Here is a 23,359-nt window from a genome sequence, read left to right as displayed (position 1 = left end):
GGGGGCCTCCAGGCTGAGCTGAGGGCCAGAGTGGGGCCCTCCATGGTTAGGGGGAATGAAGCAAGAATGTGGGAAGAAGTGAGAGGGAAGTGTGGAGGTGCTCTAGATTGTGGACTTTGTCTTGGGAGCCATAGGAACCATCCTCCGCTCACGTAGGCTGGTCTCCAACCAGGGCAGGGACATTCTCCGAGGAGCACTTGCTTGTGTCTGTCCTTGTCCAACATGAGAGGAGGAGCTTCCATGGCTCCCTAGCCTGGGTGCACACTTTCTGAGCCCTCTTAGAACCAGAGGTGCCTCTTCCCATTGTGGATTATTGAGCTTACCAGTTTGGGCCAGAGGTACAGGCCCACGTGTTGGAGGGCATGCTCTCCTGCCCTGGGGAAGGATGATCATTTTTCTTGGAAAGCCAGTCCACGCCCTATTGTGTAGGAGGGTGGAGGGTGGTGGCAGCAGAGCTCCTACTGTGTCTAACTCCATCCACATTCAGAATAAGGCCTCAGTGCCATCTGAGCCATGAGGATGCCTGCACCACCTCTGCCCCAGACTGGTTGGTGTAGTCATATCACCCTGACAGTGAGGACAGATTGAAGTAACTATATAGTTATGCTGTGATAGCCTTTAGACGTGTTACCCTGGATGAGGGTGCTGGCTTCTGGCCATGCATCTGAGTAGGTCAGTGGCCAACCTCGCACCGTAGAGTATCTCTCAGGATGGAGCCAGGGAAGGTGCTTTTCCTGAGGCATCCTAGCGGCTCTGACAGTGCTCTGATGGGAAGTGCTGCTTCACAAGAGGCAGTGTCTCAAGGTCCTTGAGGCCTATTGTGGCCTGCTGTTGATGCGGCCCCAGAAAAGCACCTGTGCCTATAAATGGCAAGCAGGTCATCACCAGGCACTCAGGAAGAGGGTAAGGCTGGGGGAAAGGTGGGTACAGAATGTCCCTGTGACCTCTTAAGGATCCTCCTCAAGCCACAGGTCCCTGACCCCTGTCCCTCAGTTTCTTGGCAGCTGAAGCAACAAAGGGAATAAGATTGGCTGCAGGTTCAGTGTCTAGCCCTCTTGCCAAGAGCAGGGAACATTGCTAGGCACTGGCAGTGAGAGATTTCTCCTGGGAGTTCTCATAAAAGGGACGTGAGCGTAAATGGGCTGACAGATGCCTCATGAACAGGCCAGCAATGAGATACAAAAGCAAGTTCCATGTGGATCAAAGGCGGGGAGGCTAATACAAATATTAAGAAATATTTTTATAGCTCTGTTCACTGAAAAGGCCCTGAGGTAATGATTAAGCCTGTTGCAGTGAGCGCCTCTGGCACCCAGATGGTGGTCTGGAAACACACTTTCTCCCTCGTGGAAACCAGGACTTCTTGGAGAAATGGCTGGCTCTAGGTTTGGTCAGGAAGTGTATGAGATGATCCTGGAGCACCCTATCCCAGCAGATAGCAAGAAGGCCGTCAGAGACTCCTGGGGTCAGGCCCAAAGACCTCAGGAGCCAGCTTGAAGAGGCTCTACCAGCCAAGAGGGGACAATTGAGCTTCTGCGATGACATTAATTGCAATGGATTGAAACCCACCTGATACATTTAAATCAGTGGATTGAAACTCTTGATGTGTTTAAGTCAGAGTTTGTAACGATACTTTAAAAAGGAATTTGTCATCTTTGGTGACAGGAAACAAATTTGTTAAACTGAACACTGGTAAATAAAAGAAAAAAGGGGGAGACTGGCTATGTTTTCTGATGTCTCCCTCCCAGTTTGGGGATCGGCTTGGTCTCTGGGAGGCTCACACCCTTCTCTCCCACCCAGTGTCTTTCACAAAGATTGTTTAGACTGACAACCCCCTCATCACAGTGCTATGTGCTTGGACCCAGGACACCCGACAACCTCCCGCATTTCACCCTCTTCTCCCCCACCCCTCTGTCGTTGTGGTCCATAGAGAGAGTGTGCCTGTTGACTGTGAGGTGTGTGAGTTGAACCCCAGTACTGACAGCCTCCTTAAAGTTTCACCCCCAGAGGGAGCCGAGACTCGGAAAGTGATAGAGAAATTGGCCCGCTTTGTGGCAGAAGGAGGCCCCGAGTTAGAAAAAGTAGCTATGGAGAACTACAAGGATAACCCGGCGTTTTCGTAAGTATTTCTGGGAGGGGAAGGCCACCACTACTTAATGTTCTTGTCACACAGTAATGTGTATTCTTGTAAAACCCTACTGGTTACTAAGGCTGGTTGGGGCTGGGTGCTTGCTCGCACGGGCCAGATGCTGTTCCGAGTTTCTGAGTGCTTTCTAACTCATGTCGGAGGTTGCAGGGGCTCCAGTGTGGTGCAGAGACTTAGTCTTGGGCCCCATCAAGGTGTCTCTGCTCACCAGCTTGCTTTGCACAACATTCTTCAGAAGCTACTTGGGTCACCGCATCCCCACTGCTCATCTTCCTCTCTGTTTTGCAAAACTTCTCTCCAGGTTTTTGCATGATAAGAATAGCAGGGAATTCCTCTACTACAGAAAGAAGGTGGCTGAGATAAGAAAGGAAGCGCAGAAGTTGCAGGCAGCCTTTCAGAAAGGTAAGTGGGTGGAGGATGTGGGAGGTTCTGGGTAGGTGTGTGGACAAAGCACACCCCATGTGGAATCGGGGTTCCTGGAGGCTTGCCGTACATGGGGTGGTGCCAGTGGCCCAGTTCTGTGCCCTCTCAGGTGGCCAGGTGGTCTGAGGTGGGAAAGAGTCTGAGGGCCAAGGTCAAGGTCATTATTATGTTTTGGAGCTCAGCTCTGTGTTTTTAAAGGGGGTAGGAGGGAGGAGTGCTTGCTTGTTGGTTCTTGGTCATTTAAGTATAAATGAGCTCCTGCCTGTCTGGCACGGAGGACCTAGAGATAAATGTAGTGCCTGACACTTGGGGAGGGAGGCAGTGAGCTCCTGGTGGAATGAGTATCGGGGAGGGGGAGATGCTAGCTGGTCTCCAGCTGTCAAGAAGTAAAAGCCCAGTCAGATTATGGTAAGTGGCAGGGGCATCAATGTTTAGGCCAAACACAGGCCACAGAGGTAGGTACGGTTTTTTTTTTGTCACCTAAGGCCCTCTGCCCTGACCTCCCCAGGAAAGGAGGGCCAGGCCCACTCCCTTGTGAGACCTGGATGGGCAACCCCTGGGAGAAAGACTGAGGTGGGGCTCCCATATCCCCTCTGGCCTGGATCCAGACCTTCACTCACATTCTGTTCTGTGATCTGTGGGGCGGGAAGGGGCAGGGTGCGGGGTGGGATGTTGTAATATTAACTCTGGTATTTGGTCCCAGTGTAGTAATCTGATTCCCATTTGCCTGTTTTTCTTTGCATTGTTCCTAAAATAAACCCCTCTTGTTGCCCATGGGGTTCTTAGCAGAAATTAGGCTGTTGGGTGTGGTGAGTTGAGCTCAGTACTGACAGCCTGCTTAAAGTTTCACCCCCAGAGGATGAAGAGGCCAAGAACCTTGCAGAAAAGTTGGCCAGGTTCATAGCAGACGGGGGTCCAGAAGTGGAAACCATCGCTCTCCAGAACAACCGCGAGAACCAGGCATTCAGGTAAGGGGGGTACTAAATAGGGAGGTGACCCATCCATACACGTTGATCACAGCACCCCCTCCACCCCCCAACCCCCATGGGCTCAACGTGCCAGAGGCCCACGGTCAGAAGGTGGCAGGGTTGGGTCCAGTAACTCTGACCCTTGAACCCAGCTCTGCCACCCCATGGTCAACTACTTGTCAGAGCTCAAATCATCTCTGAGGCAGGCGTGCAGGGCCTTTGGGGTCTTCTGTTTTCCACGTGCCTTATAGAGAAAGTCTCTGGTGCTTGCCGGGCTCCCTTTGTTACAGAGATGGCAGCCCTAGGCTAAGAGTAAGCCAGGCTCTTGGGCAGAGAGCCAGGCTCTTCCCGTTTTTGACTTTGTACTTTTATAGGATCAGACGTTGACAGTGAAGGAATGTGAGGAAAGTGGGAATGTGGTGCCTTAGGCCGTGTGAAGCGGGAACCCTCAGCCTGTGTGCAGGCTCCACGGAAGGTGTGGGACAAGCAGCCTGACTTCCCTGCTGTCTCCAGCCACGCAGCCACATCCCATCCCCTCAGGCTGGGTCTGTGTGTACCTGTGCATTCTTTGGGTGGGTTCTGCACTTCCTCCTCTCTAGGGGAGGTTCCTTGGCGGCAGGTTGTTGGAGTGGGGGGTTGGGAAGTCACTGCTGCTAGGTAGGGACCAGCAGGGGCTTATGAGGTGGATGCTGAACTCAGTGTGGAGGTGTTGCACCCATGAGGATGTTCTTGGCCATAAATAACATAGGTTCCAACTCAGAAAGTGAAGAGATATGATGGCATGTGTAACAAAAAGTCCAGGAGCAACAGTCTGGGCTAGTTGATTTAGTGGCTGGGCGTTCAGGACAAAGGAAGCAGGAGTGAAGCAGCAGAGATGCAGGTACTGTGCCATAGCGGTTGGGAGTGCAGGTGAGTGTCTGTGTGCGGTGCAGGTGGGCCTTGGAGCCAAGCAGGGCTCACGTGTTCACTGAGCACCTTTGGAAGGTCCACATAGAGCGTGATGGGGTGAACTGTGCCTCCAAGGTCACTGGCCACAGTTGTGGAGGGTGCTTAGACACGCCAGGCCAAAGCACACCGGCAGAGGAGGAACATCAGGAAGTGGGGCTGATAGAACCTTGCAGGCTAGTGGAGGGGAGGGCCATGGCTCAGTTACTCGGTGGACCAGAGCATGGAGAAGGCTGCTGGGGAGTTCAGGTATCCCTGCATGCTGTACCTGGGCCGTGGTACCCTGGTGGGGGCTGTGGGGTGTTTGGGTCTGGAGTTCAAGAGAGGGGTCTGCCTAGCCTAAAGACCCACCTGAGATCTCCTGACATCATTGTGATACCAGCTGTCACTCTGCACCCCCCAAACCAGCATTGACTTAATAGTCTACTTAAAAGTCTCTGTACCCTTTTTTGTTTTTTAAGCCTCATTTACCTAAGGAGGTTTATTTAAGAAAGATACTTAGTTTACCATCGCTCATCATAAGTAGAGCTGACCGTGAGAATCTACAGCAGGCAAAGTGAGCACGGTTGTGGATTTCTGTCAAGGCTGCAAGCCCAAGCCCTCTCCTTGGTCAGAGGGGTCCAGGGCCCGGCAGCACTGGCCAGACCTTTCCTCTGGGGTCAGAGCTGACAGATGCCCTCAGCGCATGCAGCTCTGGTTCCTCTGTGTTTCATTGGTGTTTGCCCAACTCGTTGGGTTTTACTGTGGTGGAGGCCAGAGGGAAGAAGGGGGCAACCAGGGCAAGGGCAGAACCTAGAGTGCCCGGTGGGGAAGTAGCTGAAGGTGAGCAGTGTGATCTGTTTAATCTTCGCATGGAATCAAGTGTGAGGCATCTTCTTTCACCTCCAAATCTAACAGGAGCAGCTCATGTATTTGCCTCTCCTGGCCCTTCCCTGCCCTCCTGATTCCTCGTGTGGGCCAGGCACACACCAGCAAGCTCTGTGTTGTGGGAAACATATCTGTGACAACTGCTCATCTATAAAGAAGCTGGAAACACCCATTCCTTTGACCAGTCATGCCACTTCTGAGATGCTGGCCCAGAAATAATGTTAAGTACATTCTCATCCATAGTCTTAAAAAAATGAGTAACACGTTAATGTCCAGCCTCAGTGGGCTAAATTCTTAATAACTGCATCTCCTCAGTGGAATCGCGGCCATCAGAAGGCACGTGGGTGAAGGTTGTAGCAGCAAGCACAGCATCCACCACAAGCCATGTGCCACTCTAACCTGTCACCCAGGTGAGCCACGTTGTTCTTTTCAAAGCCCTGTTACTGGCCTCTCCCAAGGGAGGAAATAGGCAAGGAGACCAGTGGGAGGATGTGCTTTCACCACCACTCCATGCCGTTTTAACAGGAAAGCCTTATGTGTCAAGTTAAAAAATCTTTTAAATCAGAATATAGAAAATAGAGGGGCGCCTGGGTGGCTAAGTCTGTTAAGCGTCCGACTTTGGCTCGGGTCATGATCTCACGGTTCGTAGGTTCGAGCCCTGCATTGGGGCTGACAGGTCAGAGCCTGGAGCTTGCTTGCTTCAGATTCTGTGTCTTTCTCTCTTTGCCCCTCCCCAACTCATGCTCTTTCTCACTCTCAAAAATAAGTAAACATTAAAAAAAAAAAAAAAACAACATAGAAAGTAGAATCACGGCACCATTCAGATAAATCTACAGTGAGAAGAAAGACTGGAACGAAAGACACCAACATGTTAAGTTTGATTAACCGAGGGGCAGGTTCGCTCCTACCCAAGGGAATCTTTGCTATACAATCCCCTGCACTCTTGACTGGAGCCCAGGTCAAATGGCGGCTGTTAACTCTACCATCACCACAGACAGACCCACAGGGAGCTCTTGGATGCTGCCTCTGGGGGCAACTTGGAGGAGACTCAGTGCAAACCAGCAGCTGAGGCCAAGTTGGGGCCTGTGAGCCTAGAGAAAACCTACCTTGTCAGGAGCTTCCCACCTGCACCAGTAAGCAAATCCCACAGGTCAGCTTTTCTTAGAGGAACCAAATAGCTTTAAATCTATATCATAGCCTTTCTGGTGCCAAGCATCTTTTTGAAATCCAGCCACCTGTTCTTCTGAAAAAGTTTTTGCTTTTGTCTCTTAATTTTTTTTAAGATGTCATTGTTTTAGAGTATCTTTAGGTTCACAGCAAAATTGAAGGGAAGGCACGGAGATTTCTCATATGCTCCTGCACATGCACGGCTTCCCCTCTTATCAGCATTTCCCGCCAGAGTTATCTATTTATCTATTTTTATTATTTTATTTATTTTGAGAGAGAAAGAGACCATGCGCGCTGGGAAGGGACTGAGAGAGAGGAAGAAAGAGAATCCCAAGCAGGCTGTGTGCTTTTGGCACTGAGCCCGACGCAGGGCTCGATCTCACAAACTTTGAGGCCATCTGAGCTGAAATCAAGAGTCGGACGTTCAACCAACTGAGTAACCCAGGTGCCCCTGGAGTAGTACATTTATTACAATTGACAAACCTGTATTGATATAATCACCCAAAGTCCATAGTCTCCATTAGGGTTCACTCTTGGTGTTATACATTCTGTGAATTTAGACAAATGTACAATGACCTGTATCCGTCATTATGGTGTCATACAGAGTATTTTCATTGCCCTGATATCAGCCATGTTCTGCCTATTTATCCCCTCTTCCTCCTGGCAACTACTGATCTTTTTACTGACTCCATAGTTTGTCCTTTTCAAAATGTTATATAATTGGAGTTGTATAGTATGTAGTCTTTTCAGATAGTCTTCCTTTACTTAGTAACATGCATTTAAGATTTAGTCCTCCGTGGTTTTGTATGGCTTGACAGTTCATTTCTTTTTACCACTGAGTAATATTCCACTGTCTGGATGTACCACAGTTTGTCCATTCAGCTACTGCAGGACATCTTGGTTGCTTCCAAGTTTTGGTAATTGTGAAGAACGCTGCTGTAAACATCTGTGTGCAGGTTTTTGGGTGGACGTAAGTTTTCAAGTCTTGGGTAAATACCAAGAAACGTGATTGCTAGAGTGTATGGTATGTTTGATTTTGTGGGAAACTGCCAAACTGTCTTCCAGAGTGGCTGTATCGTTTGCATTTTTCCCAGCAGTGAGTGAGAGTTCCTGTTGCTCCACATGCTTGCCAACATTTGATGTTCCCAGTGTTTTGGATTTGGGCCATTCTAATAATGTGTAGTGGTCTCTGAGTGTTTTTTAATTTGCATTTCCCTGATGACCTAGGATGCAGAACATCTTTTCATATGCTTATTTGGCCTCTGTATATGTCCTTTGGTGAAGTGTCTGTTAAAATTATTGGCTCGTTTTTTTTTTTTTTTTTAATTTTTTTTTTCAACGTTTATTTATTTATTTTTGGGACAGAGAGAGACAGAGCATGAACGGGGGAGGGGCAGAGAGAGAGGGAGACACAGAATCGGAAACAGGCTCCAGGCTCTGAGCCATCAGCCCAGAGCCTGACGTGGGGCTCGAACTCACGGACCGCGAGATCGTGACCTGGCTGAAGTCGGACGCTTAACCGACTGCGCCACCCAGGCGCCCCGGCCCGTTTTTTTTAACTGGGTTGTTTTCTTACTGGGGTTTTTTTTTTAATGTTTATTTTTGGGGTGCCTGGGTGGCTTAGTCGGTTGAGCGTCTGACTTTGGCTCAGGTCATGATCTCACGGTTCGTGGGTTCAAGCCCCATGTCGGGCTCTGTGCTGACAGCTCGGAGCCTGGAACCTGTTTCAGATTCTGTCTCCCTCCCTCTCTGCCCCTCTCCAGCTTGCGCTCTGTCTCTCAAAAATAAACATCTAAAAAAAAAATGTTTAGTTTTGAGAGAGAGCACAAGCAGGGGAGGGGCAACGAGAGAGAGGGAGACACAGAAAACGAAGCAGGCTCCAGGCTCTGAGCTTTCAGTGCAAAGCCCAATGCGGAACTCGAACTCACGAACTGAGATCATGATCTGAGCCAAAGTTGGATGCTTAACCAACTGAGGTACCCGAGCGCCCCAGTTTTCTTATTGTGAGTTGTAAGAGTTCTTTATATAATTTGTCTCATAGTCCTTTATCAGATGTGTCTTTTGCGAATATTGTCTCCCAGTCAATGGTGTATCTTCTCTTGATAACTGTCTTTTGCAGAGCAGAAGTTTTAATGAAGTCCAGCTTATGAATTTCTTTCATGATTATGACTTTAGCATATTTAAAAAGTCATTGCCATCCATGGAGTCATCTAGGTTTTTGCCTATATTATCTTCCAGGGGTTTTATAGCCTTACATCATAAGTCTATGATCCATTTTTAGTTAATTTTTGTGAAGGGTATGAGATCTGTGTCTAGATGTTTTGGGGTTTGTTTGTTTGTTTGTTTGTTTGTTTGTTTGCATGTGGATGTCCAATTCCTCAGTATCATTTGTTGAAAAGAATGTCATTGCCTCATTGGACTGTCTTTGCTCCTTTGTCAAAGATCAGTTGACCATGTTTATATGGGTTTATTTCTGGGCCCTTCTTCATCTGTTCTGTTGATCTATTTGTCTGTTATTTCACTGATACCACATTGCCTTGATATGACAGTAAGCCTTTAGGTCTGGTAGTGTCAGTTTTCCAACTTTGGTCTTGTTACAATATTGTGTTGGATATTCTGGGTCTTTTGTCTCCATGTAAGCTTTAGAATCAATTTGTCATACCTACAAAATAACTTGTTGGGATTTGGACTCAGATTGCATCGAACCTATAAATCAAATTGGAAAGAACTAATATTTTGACGATATTGAGTCAAGGAATATGTCTCCACTTATTTAGTTCTTTGAATTCATTCATCAGAGTTTTCTAGTTTTCATCATATAGAATTTGTACATATTTTGTAGACTTACACCTAAGTACTTCATTTTTTTGTGTACTAATGTAAGTGGTATTGTGCTTTTAATTTCAAATCCACTTGTTCATTGCTGGTGTATAAGAAAGCACCAGCTTTGTTTATTAACCTTGTATCCTGCAGCCTTATTACAATTACTTATTCTTGGAGTTTTAATTTTTTTTTCTCTTAGAGGAAAAAAAAATTTTTTTTTAATGTTTATTTTTGAGAGAGAGTGTGTATGCACACACAAGCAGGAAAGGGGCAGAGAGAGAGGGAGAGACAGAATCCCAAGCAGGCTCCACTCTGTCATCACAGAACCCTATGTGGGGCTCAATCCCACAAATCGTGAGATCATGACCCGCACCAAAATCTAGAGTCGGATGCCCAACCAACTGAGCCACTCAGGTGCCCAGAGAGAGAATCTTAAACAGGATCCGTGCTTAGCGCGGAGCCCAGTGGGACTCAATCCCATGACCCTGGGATCATGTCCTGAACCAAAATCAGGTGTCAGACGATTAACTGAGTGAGCCAGCCAGGCTGTCCAGTTCCAACAGTTTTTTAATCTATTTTTTCTACATAGATGATGTTACTTGAAAATCGTTTTATTTCTTCTTTCTCAGTTGGTATATCTGCTGTTCGCATTAGCTAAGACTTCTGGTACAGTGTTGAAAACATTGGGGTGGGATATTCTGGCTTTGTTCCTAAGTGGGAAAACTTCTAGTTTCTCACTATTAAGTATGATGCTAGCTATAGGTTTTTTGTAGACATTCTTTATCAAATTGAGAAAGTTCTCTTATGTTTCTAGTTTACTGAATGTTTTTATCACTAATGGGTGTTGGGTTTGGTCAAAGGCTTTTTCTGCAGCTATTGATATGATCATGTTAAGCCAGCTTTGCATGCCTGGAATAAATCCCACTTGGTTGTGATGTATACTTTTTTAAAAATTTTCAAAAATTTTTAATTTGAGATACGGCTGACACCTAATACCTAGTTTTAGGTGTCCAATATAGTCATTTGACAATTATATGCATTACAAAATGGTCACTGCGAGAGGTGTAGTTACCATGTGTTACCACACAAAGTTATTACAATGTTATTGACTATATTTCTTATGCTGTATTTTTCACCCCCCTTGACTTATAACTAGAAGTTTATATCTCTTCATCATTTTCACCTATTTCGCCTGTCCCCCCACCCCCCTGTAATTCTTACACATTTGTAGATTCAGTCTGCTAATATTTGGTTGAGGATTTTTATATCTGTATTCATTAGAGATATTGATCTGTAGTTTTCTTACAAAATCTTTGGTTTTGGTATTAGGGTAATTGGATAAGTTAAGTATTCTCTGTTTCTGTCCTGTGAAAGGGATTGTAGAGAATTGATATAATTTCTTCCTTAAATGTTTGGTATTTTCGTCAGTAAACTGCTCTAGGTCTGGTGCTTTCTGTTTTTGAAAGGTTCTTACTCAATTTCCCTACGCCCAACGTGGAACTTGAACTCACAACCCCTAGATCAAGAGTCTCATGCTCTACCAACTGAATAGCCAGGGGTGCTCCACTCAATCTCTTTAATAGAAGTAGATCTGTTCACATTGTGTATTTCTGGGGTGAAGAAGTATAAAGGAGTACAAAGGAGATGCCACCATCTCCCCGTCCTTCTGTGCCACCTTAGGTACCAGTGTTAGCACGGCTGGGATCCTTCTACCCCTTCCTGGCTTTCATGGAGACACATAGAAACAGTCTTTGGGGGTTTCTTTCTGCTATCATTCTTTTGTATGAAAAGAATTTACAGCATCTTCGAGCCTGCCCACTGCTTTATAGCACAGTATTATGCTGCAACCGGAACCTCCAGGTTCATGAGTGCAGGCCTACCCCTCTTGTTGAGACCTGTGTAGCCCATGCTATACACAGATTTTGCTGTGTGGAACTGAGCTGTGACTCTTCCCTCTGTTGTGGGCCCCAGAATTGGGACTGTCAGCTCAAGACCTGCATAATTGAGAGATGCTGGGCAGGTGCAGAGGGAGCTGTCGTTTCTGCCTGCTTCACACTTGGGACTGGGGTTAGTGGCGGGGGTGGGAGGGGGGACCAAGGGGACCCTCGGCTTCCAGTGAGGTGGGGGCTTTTGCCCTTCAGTTGGAGTGCAGTCCCTATCCATTCCGAGTTTTGTTTTGGCTCCATTTGCTATTGATGCCTCTCAAGGATACATCAGAGAGAAGCACAGATGTGCCAAGCTGTCAGGTTTGGGACGGATCTTGCCTTTCTAGCACCAGGTGTCTCTCCCAACTCAGGATTTCTTGAAGGCACCAGTGTGCTCATCTAGAGCAGCAGGGGAGGAAGCCCTACAGAGCCTGGGGAAGGTCTGAGAGAACCCGCCCCTTTTTTTTGAAACGGGATCAATTATGTTGTGATGGGTGTCTGACAGCGCTGGCATAGGGACTTTGACCAGTGCTCATAGGAGTGACATGGTGACAAGCTCTGAGTATGTCACACTGTTCCTCAAGCTTGGGCTCCCGGACCCAGCAGCCACTAAAGCCTGGCAGTGCAGGAGGTCATGGTGGAGACCTCAATCCTCAAGCCATAACTCTGGCTAACCTGAGCATGTGTGCACAAGGCCCAAGCTGCTCCTGCCCAGAATCAGGCAGGGAGCTTGGGCCCAGCTGATGGTGTGCCCCCCACTCTCCTTTGCAGCTTTCTATACGAACCCAACAGCCAAGGGTACAAATACTACCGCCAGAAGCTGGAGGAGTTCCGGAAAGCTAAGGCTGGCCCCACAGGCACTCTCATGGCACCCGACCTCAGCCTGAAACGCAAATCCCCTCCTGAGACCCCATCAGGGTCCTTACCCCCAGCTGCTGCCTGCCCTGCCTCATCTGCCCCCTCGCCTGCAGTCACCCCAGCTCCAACCATCCCTGGGAAGCCGGCCACCACAGCCACTGTGAAAAAGAAGCGAAAGAGCCGGTGGGGGCCTGAAGAGGACAAAGTGGAACTCCCGCCCGCCGAGCTGGTACAGAGGGATGTAGACGCCTCTCCCTCACCTCTGTCAGGTGGGCTGATCCCCTTCCCCCTGCTCTGTCAGGAGAGTCTGGCTTTTTTCACTGAGCAGAATGTTTCCAAGGTTCATCTGTGTTCTGGCATAGCATGTGTCAGAGTTTCATTCCTTCTTATGACTGAGTAATATTCCATTTTATGGCTGGACTGCACTTTATCCATTCATCGGTTGATGGACACATGGGTTTCCACCTTTTGGCAGCTGTGAATAGTGCTGCTGTGAACTTTGGTCTGCAAGTACCATTTGAATCCGTGATTTGATTCTTTTGGGTCCATACCTAGGAGTGGAATCACTGGACCATATCGTAATTCTCTTTAACTCTTTGAAGGTCCACCAAACTATTTTCTGTAGCAAGTACGCCATTTTCTGTTCCTACCAACCGTGCACAGCCTTCCCATTTCTCCACATCTTTGCCTTTTTATAATAGCCGTCCTAGTAGGTATAAAGTGGAATCACGTTGTAGTTTTGAATCACATTTCCCTAATGTCTGATGGTGTTGATCATCTTTTCATGTACTAATTGGTCATTTGTATAGCTTATTTGGAGAAACGTCTGTTTTAGTCCTTTGCCCACTTTTAAATTGGCGTGTCTTTTTGTTCTTAAGTTGTACGGATTCTTTATATATTCTGCATATTAACCCCCTATTCAGATGGTTTGCAAATGCATCCTCTCATTCTGTGGATTGTCTTTTTATCCCTCGATAGTGTCCTTTGATGCACAGAAGTTTTAAATTTTGACAGAGTTCGGTTTATTTTTCCCTTTGTTGCCTGTGCTTTTGGTTTCATTTATGAAACCAAAGCTAAATTCAAGGTCACAAAGATTTGCCCCTGTGTTCTGGGTTTTTTTATGTCTTGGAACTCTGATTTATTTTGAGGTAATTTTTATATATGATATAAGCTAAGGATCCATCTTTATTCTTTTGCATGTGGAGATCCAGTGTTGCAGCACCATTTGTTGAAGAGGCTTTTCTTTCCCCATTGAATGGTCTTGACACCCTTGTCAAAACTCAATTGTCCAGAGATGTAAGGGTTTATTTCTGGGCTCTGTATTCTATTATACTGGTTTGTATGTCTATCCTTAGATCAGTACCAACTATTTTGATTATTGTAGCTTTGTAGTAAGTTTTGAAATTGAGAGTGTGAATCTTCCAACTTTGTTCTTTTTCAAGCTTTGGCTATTGAGGGTCTTGAATTTTCAGATGCGCTTTTCCATTTGGTAAAAACAGTTGGAATTTTGATAGAGATTGTACTGAGTCTGTAGATTGCTTTGGACAGTATGGACATATTAACAATATTTAAGTCTTTCTTACAACAAATGCACCACCACCAACAACAACCAGTCTTCCAGTCTGTGCACACAAGATGTCTTTCCATTGACTTAGGTCTTTGTTAATTTTTCATCATGTTTTGTAGTTTTCATTGTATGTGTCTTATACCCCCTTAGTTAACTTTATTCCTAAGTGATTTATTTTTTTAATGCCTTTTAAACAATTGCTTTTAAAATTTTCTTTTAGGATTATTTGTTGCTAATGTATAGAAATACAACTGATTTTTTTTTGCACGTTGACGTTGGATCCTTCAGCTTTCCTGAATTCATTTATTAGCATTGACAATCTTTTCGTGGATTTTTTAGGTTTTCCTGTGTATAATTATGATCATGTCATCTTCAAATAGAGATCATTTTACTTCTTCCTTTCCAAGTGGGATCCCTCTTATTATTTCTTTTCCTTGCCTAATTGCTAGAACTTCTAGTACTATTTGAATAGAGGTTGGAATAATGGGCATCCATACCTTGTTTTGATCTGAGGGGGAATGACTTTAGCCTTTCACTATTGAGTGTAATGTTAGCTATGTTTTTTGTTTTTAAGTTTATTTATTTATTTTGAGATAGAGAATGAGCTGGGCGAGGGGCAGAGAGAGAATTTTAAACAGGCTCCAAGCTGTCAGCACAGAGCCCAACACAGGGCTCAAACCCTTAAAACCGTGAGGTTATGACCTAAGCCAAAACCAAGAGTTGGACGCCCAACCAACTGACCCACCCAGGTGCCCCTAGCTATGTGTTTTTTATATGTGACCTTTATCATGTTGAGGAAGTTCCTTTCTGTTCCTAGTTTATTTAATGTTTTTATCATGGAGGTGTGTTAGATTTTGTCAAATGCTTTTTCTGCATCAATTGAAATGATTGGATGGTTTTTTTTTTCCTTTAGTCTGCTAACGCGTGTTTCACTGGTTAATTTTTTTATATTGAACCATGCAATATTGTGGTTTATAAGAAATACCTATTTGACCATTCAGGTGACCAAAGTAATATTTCTCATATGTATTTGGCCTTTGTTCACAGTTCCTGGCTCACAGTTCTCCCAAAACTCTTGGAATTTCCTGAGTGATAAGAGCAATGGGAGCATCTTTTGTTGTATTATTTGGTCTCCGTCCTCAGGTCATGAAAATGCTTCAGGGCCATAAAGGTGAAATGGGTGTCTTGTTATTAATAAGCCCCTTTCTACCACAACTGGATTTTATGTTACTGAGGTGACTTTTGGAAAGCACCTAAGGATCGGGGCTGGTTGCCAGGGGAACCAACCATAAGTAAAAGGTTGGAACATTCAGTCCCACCACCCCCTGATATCCAGGGAGGCTAAAGGGGCTGGAGGTTGAGTTGATCAGCGGGTAATGATTTCATCAATCATGCCTATGCAGTGAGGCCTCCATAAAAAACCCAAAAGACAGGGTTCAGAGAGCTTCCAGGTTGATGAACACATGGAGGTTCAGAGACAGTGGCATGCTCAGTGGCATAGAAGCTCTGGGCACTTGCCCCATACCTTGCCCTTCCCCATACCTTGTTTTTTCCACCTGGCTTTCCTAACTTACATCCTTTTATGACATATAAGTAAAGCAATCATCTTGTAAGTAAAGTGTTCTCTGAGTTCTATGAGCCACTCTAGCAAATTAATTGAATCCAGAGAGGGGATTGTGGGAACCTCTGATCTACAGCCAGTTAGAAGCATAGGTGATGACTTGGGCTTGCAGTTGGCATCTAAAGTTGATGTGGGAGGGAGGAGCAGTCTTGTAAGACTGACCCCTTAACCCATGAAATCTGATGCTACCTCCTGGTAGATAGTGATAGAATTGAACTAAACTACAGGACACCCAGCAGGTGTCTGAGAATTGTTTGTTGGTGTGGGGAACCCTCTCCTCTCCCCCCCCCCACCCCGACCATACACACATTTGGAATTGGTATCAGAACTATTTAAACCACGTTTGCACTTCTGTGATAAATCCCACTTGGTCATGGTGCATAATCCTTTTACCATGTGGTTGTATTCAGTTTGCTGGTATTTTGTTGTGTCTGTCTGCATCTATATTCATAAGGAATATTGGTCTCTAGTTTTCTTGTGGTGTTTTTGTCTGCTTTTGGTATCAGGGTAATAGTAGTGTTTTGAAATGAGGAAATGTTCCCTTCAATTTTTTGGAAGAGTTTGAGAAGAATTAGCATGAGTTATTCTTTTAAATGTCTGGTAGAATTCACCAGTAACACCATCTGGTTCAGGGCTTTTCTTTGTTGGGAGGTAGTGTGTGTGTGTGTGTGTGTGTGTGTGTGTGTGTGTGTGTGTGTGTGTGTTAGAGATTTATTTATTTTTGGGAGAGAGAGTGCAAGCAGGGAAGGGGCAGAGAGAGAGAGGGACAGAAGATCTGAAGCAGGCTCTGCACTGACAGCAGTGGGCCTGATGCAGGGCTTGAACTCATGAACCTCAAGGTCATGACCTAAGCTGAAGTCGGATGCTCAACCAACTGAGCCACCCAGGCGCCCCGATGAGAAGTTATTGGTTGCTGATTCAATTTCCTTGTTTTAAGTCTATTCAGATTTTCTATTTCTTCTTGAGCTAGTTTTGGTAATTTACGGGTTTCTAGGAATTGGTTCACTTCATCTAGGTTATCCAACTTGTTGGCTTCTAGGTGTTCATAGTATTCTTTTGCAATCCCTTTTTATTTCTATAAAATCATTAGTAATATTCCCTCCCTCTTTGATTTCTGATTTTAGTGAGTTTTTTCTCTTTTTTCTTAGGTAATCTGTCTAAAGGTATGTCATTTTGTTCATCTTTAAAAAAAAAAAACAACTTTTGATTCTATGGATTTACTCTACCATATTTCTTCTTCTTCTTTTTCTTCTTCTTCTTCTTCTTCTTCTTCTTCTCCTCCTCCTCCTCCTCCTCCTCCTCCTCCTCCTCCTCCTCCTTTTTCTTTATTTTTGAGAGAGCGAGCATGTGTATGCTCGCGAGCAGGAGAGGGGCAGAGAGAAAGGGGGAGAGAGGATCTGAAGGGGGCTCTGCACTGACACCAGAGAGCACGATGTGGGGGTCGAACTCACAAACCTGGAGATGATGACCTGAGCCAGAGTTGGATGCTTACTGACTGAGCCATCCAGGTGCCCCATCTGTACCATATTTATATTTCCTATTTCCTATATCTTCATTCTAATCTTCATTTCCTTCCCTCTGCTAGCTCTGGAATTAGTTTGCTTTTCCTTTTCTAGTTCTTTAAGGTGGACAGTCAGGTTATTAATTGGAGATCTTTTAAGTTTATATATTTTTTGAGACAGAGCACAGCCAGGGGAGGGGGAGAGAGACAGAGAGACAGAGAGACAGAGAGACAGAGACAGACACGCAGGGCTCGAACTCACAAATCATGAGATCATGACCTGAATGGAAGACAGACGCTTAACTGACTGAGCCACGCATGCTCCCCTCATCTCTTATTTTCTAATCTTTCTTGGTGACTTCCTCTTTGATCTATTGATTGTTTAAGAGTGTGTTGTTCAATTTCCACATATTTGTGAGTTTACCAGTTTTCCTTCTGTTAATGATTTCTAGCTTGATTCCATTGTGATCAGAAAAGATACTTTGTGATTTCAGTCTTTTAAAATGTATTGAAACTCATTTTGTAGTCCAAATGTAATCTTTCCTAGAGAATGTTTTATGTGCACACAAGAAGACTGTCTTCTGCCATTGCTGGATTGCACGTTCTGTATACATCTGTTAGGCATCGCTGGTGTAGTGTTTAATCTTCTATAATCTTCCATATCCTTATTGATATGAAAAATGGGGTATTGACATCTCTAGTTACTATTGTTGAACTGTCCATTTCTCCCTTCAATTTTGTCAATTTTTGCTTCATATATCATGAGGCTCTTTTGTTAGGTAGGGTGTGGGGGGATGTCTCTTTTTTTGAGAGAGTGCGCACACATGCAAGTGGGAGAGAGGGACAGAGAATCTTTTTTTTTTTTTTAATATTTATGTATTTTTGGGAGAGCGCAAGTGAGGGAGGAGCAGAGAGTGGGCTGACAGGCTGACAGCAGTGAGCCCAATGTGGGGCTCAAACCCACAAACCTCAAGATCATGACCTGACCCGAAGTCAGACACTTAACCAAGCCACCCAGGTGCGGAGAGGGAGAGAGAATGAGAATGAATGAATGAATGAATGAATGAATGAATGAATCTATCTTAAGCAGGCTCCACGCTCAGCGAGATCCTACATCCCTGGGATCATGACCTGAGCCAAAATCAAGAGTCAAATGCTCAGCAGACTGAGCCACCCAAGCGCCTCAAGTTCTATCTTCTTTCTGTTTTACATTTTTTATCAATATAGAACATCCTTCTTTTTCTCTTGTAACCGTTTTGGACCGGAAGTCTATTTTGTCTGATGCTAGTATGGCCACCCCAGCTCTCTCAGTTGCTATTTGTATGAAATACATTTTTCCATCCTTTCACTTTCAACTTATTTGTGACTTCGTATCTAAGGCGAGTGCCTTGTACACAGCATATAGATCAATCCTGCTATCTCCCTTAAGCTTTAAAGTACTTGGATTCATTCTTGTCATAGAAAGCTCAAGAAATGCATGATGATAAGCACCATAATTGCCACAGTTTTGCACAATCAACTGCAACATCTGCCTCCTTGACAGTTTCAGAGATGGCCAACATGTGGTCTTGTTTCTCATTTTCTACCACAAAGCGGCCAGTAGAGTGGGGAGTTTGTTGTCATCACATTCTGCAGGTGATAATCGGTGACTGAGAGAGGCTATCTTACGGCATCTGTCTCACTGCCCTCCACACAGCCTGCCCTGCACACAGAACCGTCTCAACCTCCCTCACCCCTGAACACACAGATACATAGAGGAGTCATATGTGCTCTGGTGCTGACACCTACGTTTATTTTATTTATGATGGACCAAGAGGGAAGACAGCTGACCCAAGTCACATGGCTAGCCTGTTGGCCTTTCCCATCCAGTTCTGGAGGTTGTCTGTTCAGTGCTTCCCTTGTCCAAGGAGAAAAGCTAGTGAAGATTCTAGTACTCAGTGTGGTTCCAGGTAGCATCTCTGCCTAGGGTCAGATTGCTGTCAAATGCCGAACTCAGGTGCCCCCCTATAACGAAGGGTGCTCTGCCATGAGTCTTGTTCTGATGTGTGCATGCCACAGTTCTGAAACCATGTCCTTGAGGTCTGGCCCCAGCTCCCAGCTGGTGAGGAGGCCTCCCTGTCGTCTAGTGCACAGGCTCCGAAGTCACATATCCAGGTTTAGGTCTCACTGGCCTGTGTCGTCCCTGGGAGGGTGTGAACAGCCCCCACCTGCTTGCTTGCTGGTAAAGTGACTGGAGGAGGGGGACTTTGGGTACATTCCAGGCACACAGCAGGCTGCTCAGACCTTGACTCCCTTGCCCTCTCCACAGGGCTCCCACACAGACCTTCCAGGAGGTATTGGGGAATAAACATGGGCTCAAGAAGCACTTGTGAGTGGTTCTTGCAGGTGAAGCCCCAGCCCTGGTGAGCTAGGAGAATCTGGCTCTTTGCACATACCAGAAGGGCCTCTGTATCCCCCTCTGCCCAGCGTCTCCTCCCCCAGGAAGCCACCGCCTGAGGGGTGGTTGTTTCCGCCACCCAGATGGGGCTGTCACAGCATCTTCATGTGGATTAGTGTTGCTGGCTCCAGCCAAGCTCCAAAGCTGATGCCAAATTAAATGTCAGTTGCTTTGAGGATGGTCGGCTGCTTCCCCAGAAGGAGCTAACAGAGCTATACACAGAGCTGAGTCTTATGCCAGACTCTAAACCCTCGTGTGTCTACACTGGGTGTCTGTTCCCTGCAGGGCTTATCTCTAAGAGTCAGTGTGTGAATGCACACACACACACGGGCACATGTTTATCTCTCCTCTCCTGTCTTTGCCTTTGCAAAGTCCCCCTCATGTCACCCATTAGATATGTGACCTTGAGGGAGGTCCTGGACCTCTAAGTTCTGATGTCATCATCTACACATAGGGGTATAGAGCCTGCCTGGAGAGGTCATGTGAGGGTGACACTAGATGCACGTGACAGCACGGTGAGGCCCCTGGGATCATCACGTGACACAGGATACCAACCGTTGTGATGTGAAGGCCTTGTGCCATGTGCGCTAAGTGCCTCAGATGTCGTCAGCGCATGGACGCTGTACCACATGCAGGAGCAGGTCTGGACCTGTCCATCCGTTGTTGATCAGCCTGTGTCTTATTTCCAGTTCAGGACCTCAAGGGGCTTGGCTATGAGAAAGGGAAGCCTGTAGGTCTGGTGGGTGTCACAGAGCTGTCAGATGCCCAGAAGAAGCAGCTAAAGGAGCAACAGGAGGTAAGTCTGTGTGGCATAGAGCAGGCAGGCTCCAAAGGGGCCAATGGAGTATTGTCCCCTCACCTCACAGGACAGTGGTCATGTTCTATTCTTTCTGAGCCTCCCTGTGCTGGGTGGATCCCACCATCAGTGGAGAGGTTCTTGGATAGGCACGCCCTTGTCAATGGCATTTCACCCCCCAAAGGCCCTTCCCAGCCTGCAATTGGACCCAGAGCTCAGTCCTCACACTGCCTGGGCAGCCCCTGAGGCTGATGCTCCACAACTATTCCCCGACATGCTCGTGGGCTGTTCCTGACTAGGTAGTCTCCATTTTAAGCTCTCCTTCCAGTGCCCTCCAACATCCAGTACAGGACAGGCCTGGCTAGCACTGGGCGCCCTGAACGATGTGACAAATGCTCAGTTGGTGTTGCCTGTGTTGGGATGAGGGCTGGCTTGGCAGGGAGCTCTATGGCCAGGGGCTTAGCCTCTGCTGCTTTCCTGGGGAACTACAGGCACACCCTTGGTTCTTAGGGACAGCTCACCCTTGTCACCTCCTCCAGCCTGACGGCCCTGTCACATCTCCTTCAACCCTTCCGTGATCAGGGGCTTGCGGTGCCCTCATTTGGTCCACAGCAAGGGTGCCCAGGATGTGCTGGGTTCGGGCCAGATACCAGACTGGGTGAGGCAGAGAGGGCTCCTCCCTGCTGAAAACAGGGATCCAAGAAACCCAGGGCATGGTCTGGTACAGGACTTTGTCTTGAGTGCTGGCTCCAAGCCCTGCTCACGTGCCGGCCCAGGGAGGGCAGAAAGTGGGAAGGGTGAGGGGGCCTGACCTGCATAGGGAAGGCCAGGGGGTTGGCCTCCTACACGTGTGGTACATTGCCTTGCTCACTGGCATGTGCTGCCCGCAGATGCAGCAGATGTATGACATGATCATGCAGCACAAGCGTGCGATGCAGGACATGCAGCTGTTGTGGGAGAAGGCACTGCAGCAGCACCAGCATGGCTACGACAGCGACGAGGAGGTAGACAGCGAGCTGGGCACCTGGGAACACCAGCTGCGGCGCATGGAGATGGACAAGACTCGGGGTGAGCCAAAGAGCACATTGCAGGTGGGGCACGGTACCTAGCTGAGGCCTTGCCCTAAGGGTACTGCAGGCTCAGGAAGCCACACTCACCTGCCTGGGAAGGCACCTGGAGACACCACACTGGGGCCTTAAACCACCTGCCCAACCTATAAGACCTTGGGCAAGAGATTCAGCTTCTCTGCGCCTCAGGTTCCTCAGAGGAAAAAGAAATGGTTCTTTGTAAGTGTTCACTGCTGTCTGAACATGGCACTTAGCAGGGCTGCCTGGAGCAGCAGGGGTTTGGGTCAGGGTCTCAACCATCTGCCTCATTCCCCCATAGCCCCAGACTCCCCTCCCCGCACAAGACTCAGACCGTGCTGTGGGACCACCCAGCCCACTCCCTGACTTCTTCCTTTTCTCCTCTCACCTTTCCCTCCTCTACGGGCAGAATGGGCCGAGCAGCTGACAAAGATGGGCCGTGGCAAGCACTTTATTGGAGACTTCCTGCCACCAGATGAGCTGGAGAAGTTCATGGAAACCTTCAAGGCCCTGAAGGTGAGCTGGGAGCATCCCTGGGCACCAGCCCCTGAGGTAGGCCTGTCTAGCAGGCAGCCCTTCGAGTGTTCCAGCCCCTCCTGTTAGCATCACGAGGCAGGCGCCTGAGGCAGCCTCCAGGCCCCCCTCATTCACAGGAGGAGCTGGGCCCTCTTGCCTCAGGAGGCATCTGTTTATGATAGACACCGTCTGTGAAGGGAATTAGCAAATAACAGCTCAGCTGCCGCTTTAGAAACATTTCCCAGGGCTTCAGGGAAATTCTGCTTTCAGTGGAGCCAATTAAGTGCAGTTTACAGGCAAAGCGTTTCTCAGGCAGAAGTCCCCAAGGACTGGGTTCTCCAGAACAAGAACTTCACATTCCTCCCATGCTGTTCTCATGCTCGTGAGGAGAGACAGCTGACGGGACACATCCCATGCCCTCTTTTGGGGGATTTTTGTAAAGCCGCTTTTGTACCGCATAACCTCATCAACAAGGCAGGCACCTTATTGACCACATGTTTTAGCATTCTGTGTAATGAATTGCCCTCAGAACATAGGGCTTTTTGTTGCTAATGAACCATTAATTTTTCCTGTGGTGGGTGAGGCCTGTGTGACCCATCACCTTGCCCTCTTTGACTTGGCCACCAGGCAGCTTGGTACAAAGTCTGGCCCTGGGGACCCTGAGAAAGAGCATCTTGGTCTGTTCTCAAGGAACCTGATCTGGTGCAGAGGAGGCAGATGGGCAGGTGGTCCCAGCAGCCAGTGAGGTTGTTGTGGGCAGTGCGGTGGGTGGAGGCTGTTCAAGCCAGGGCTGGGACCTGGGACAGTTGTAGCCCTGGTAGATGACAGCCAACTCCTTGCCTTGCAGGAGGGCCGAGAGCCTGACTACTCCGAGTACAAGGAGTTCAAACTGACGGTGGAGAACATTGGCTATCAGATGCTGATGAAAATGGGCTGGAAGGAGGGTGACGGGCTGGGTTCAGAGGGCCAGGGCATCAAGAACCCGGTCAACAAGTGAGTGTACGCTCCCCCTACCACCCTTCTGCTGGCACTGGCCTGGCCCCCTGCTTACTCTGCCCTGTCATTCCCCTGCAGGGGCACCACCACAGTAGATGGAGCCGGCTTTGGCATCGACCGGCCAGCAGAGCTCTCCAAGGAGGATGACGAGTATGAGGCCTTTCGCAAGAGGATGATGCTGGCCTACCGCTTCCGACCTAACCCCCTGGTGCGTGTGTCCCCAGCCTCCCACACGGCTTCTGGCTGGGCTCTCCAGAATCTCCACAGGGGGGTGGCAGTGCTGGTAACAGAGCTTCCCCTCCTTCCCCAGTCTAGCTAGGCAATGTCTCACCAGCAACTCTACACCTTTCCACCTGCCCTCCCCTCTGAGCTCTGGTGAGCTCAGTAGTCCCTAGAAGGTTCTGGGCAGGAGGAACGGCTGTCTTTAGCATTCACCCCCTCCCCTTCTCCCCATTTTATCTTATTTGCCTCCCACAGAACAACCCCAGACGGCCTTACTACTGAGTATTCCAGAAAAACACACGAACGTATTTTCCAAACGACCGACCGTCCCTGGACTGTGGAATGTTCCGGCCTGCATTTCTGCCTGCCCTTCCCGTCGTCTCGAGTGTCGTGCCGTGTATTAAAAGTTCCAGCGCTTGCCCACCATGGCAGCCTGGTTTTGCCATCACCAGAAACCACTCCTGTTTCCTTAGCTGCAGGGCTGGGCTGGGCAGATGGG

At 47.5% G+C, this 23,359-nt stretch overlaps 1 protein-coding gene across 2 annotated transcripts in view; it reads left to right on the top strand.

Annotated features, from left to right (window-relative positions):
* The window catches only part of SUGP1 (SURP and G-patch domain containing 1), a 31,766-nt gene extending 8,451 nt beyond the window's left edge, over positions 1 to 23,315 (top strand). The window contains exons 5-14 of one of the 2 annotated variants that reach the window (XM_006928659.5): positions 2,005 to 2,116; positions 2,445 to 2,545; positions 3,411 to 3,534; positions 12,033 to 12,388; positions 19,935 to 20,041; positions 20,932 to 21,109; positions 21,536 to 21,642; positions 22,490 to 22,635; positions 22,717 to 22,846; positions 23,116 to 23,315. In XM_006928659.5, coding sequence (XP_006928721.1) covers positions 2,005 to 2,116; positions 2,445 to 2,545; positions 3,411 to 3,534; positions 12,033 to 12,388; positions 19,935 to 20,041; positions 20,932 to 21,109; positions 21,536 to 21,642; positions 22,490 to 22,635; positions 22,717 to 22,846; positions 23,116 to 23,142 — 1,388 coding nt within the window. In that variant the 3' untranslated portion in view covers positions 23,143 to 23,315. Of the gene's footprint in view, positions 1 to 1,992; positions 2,117 to 2,444; positions 2,546 to 3,410; positions 3,535 to 12,032; positions 12,389 to 19,934; positions 20,042 to 20,931; positions 21,110 to 21,535; positions 21,643 to 22,489; positions 22,636 to 22,716; positions 22,847 to 23,115 lie in introns of both variants that reach the window. The other variant, XM_003982120.6, reaches the window with a different exon arrangement.
* Positions 23,316 to 23,359: the final 44 nt, after the last annotated feature.

The sequence above is a fragment of the Felis catus genome, chromosome A2 (genome assembly GCF_018350175.1).
Source record: "Felis catus isolate Fca126 chromosome A2, F.catus_Fca126_mat1.0, whole genome shotgun sequence".
In the NCBI taxonomy this organism is placed as follows: domain Eukaryota; kingdom Metazoa; phylum Chordata; class Mammalia; order Carnivora; family Felidae; genus Felis; species Felis catus.
The sequence above is the reverse complement of the archived record's forward strand: the minus strand, read 5'-3'. Positions and strand labels throughout refer to the sequence as shown.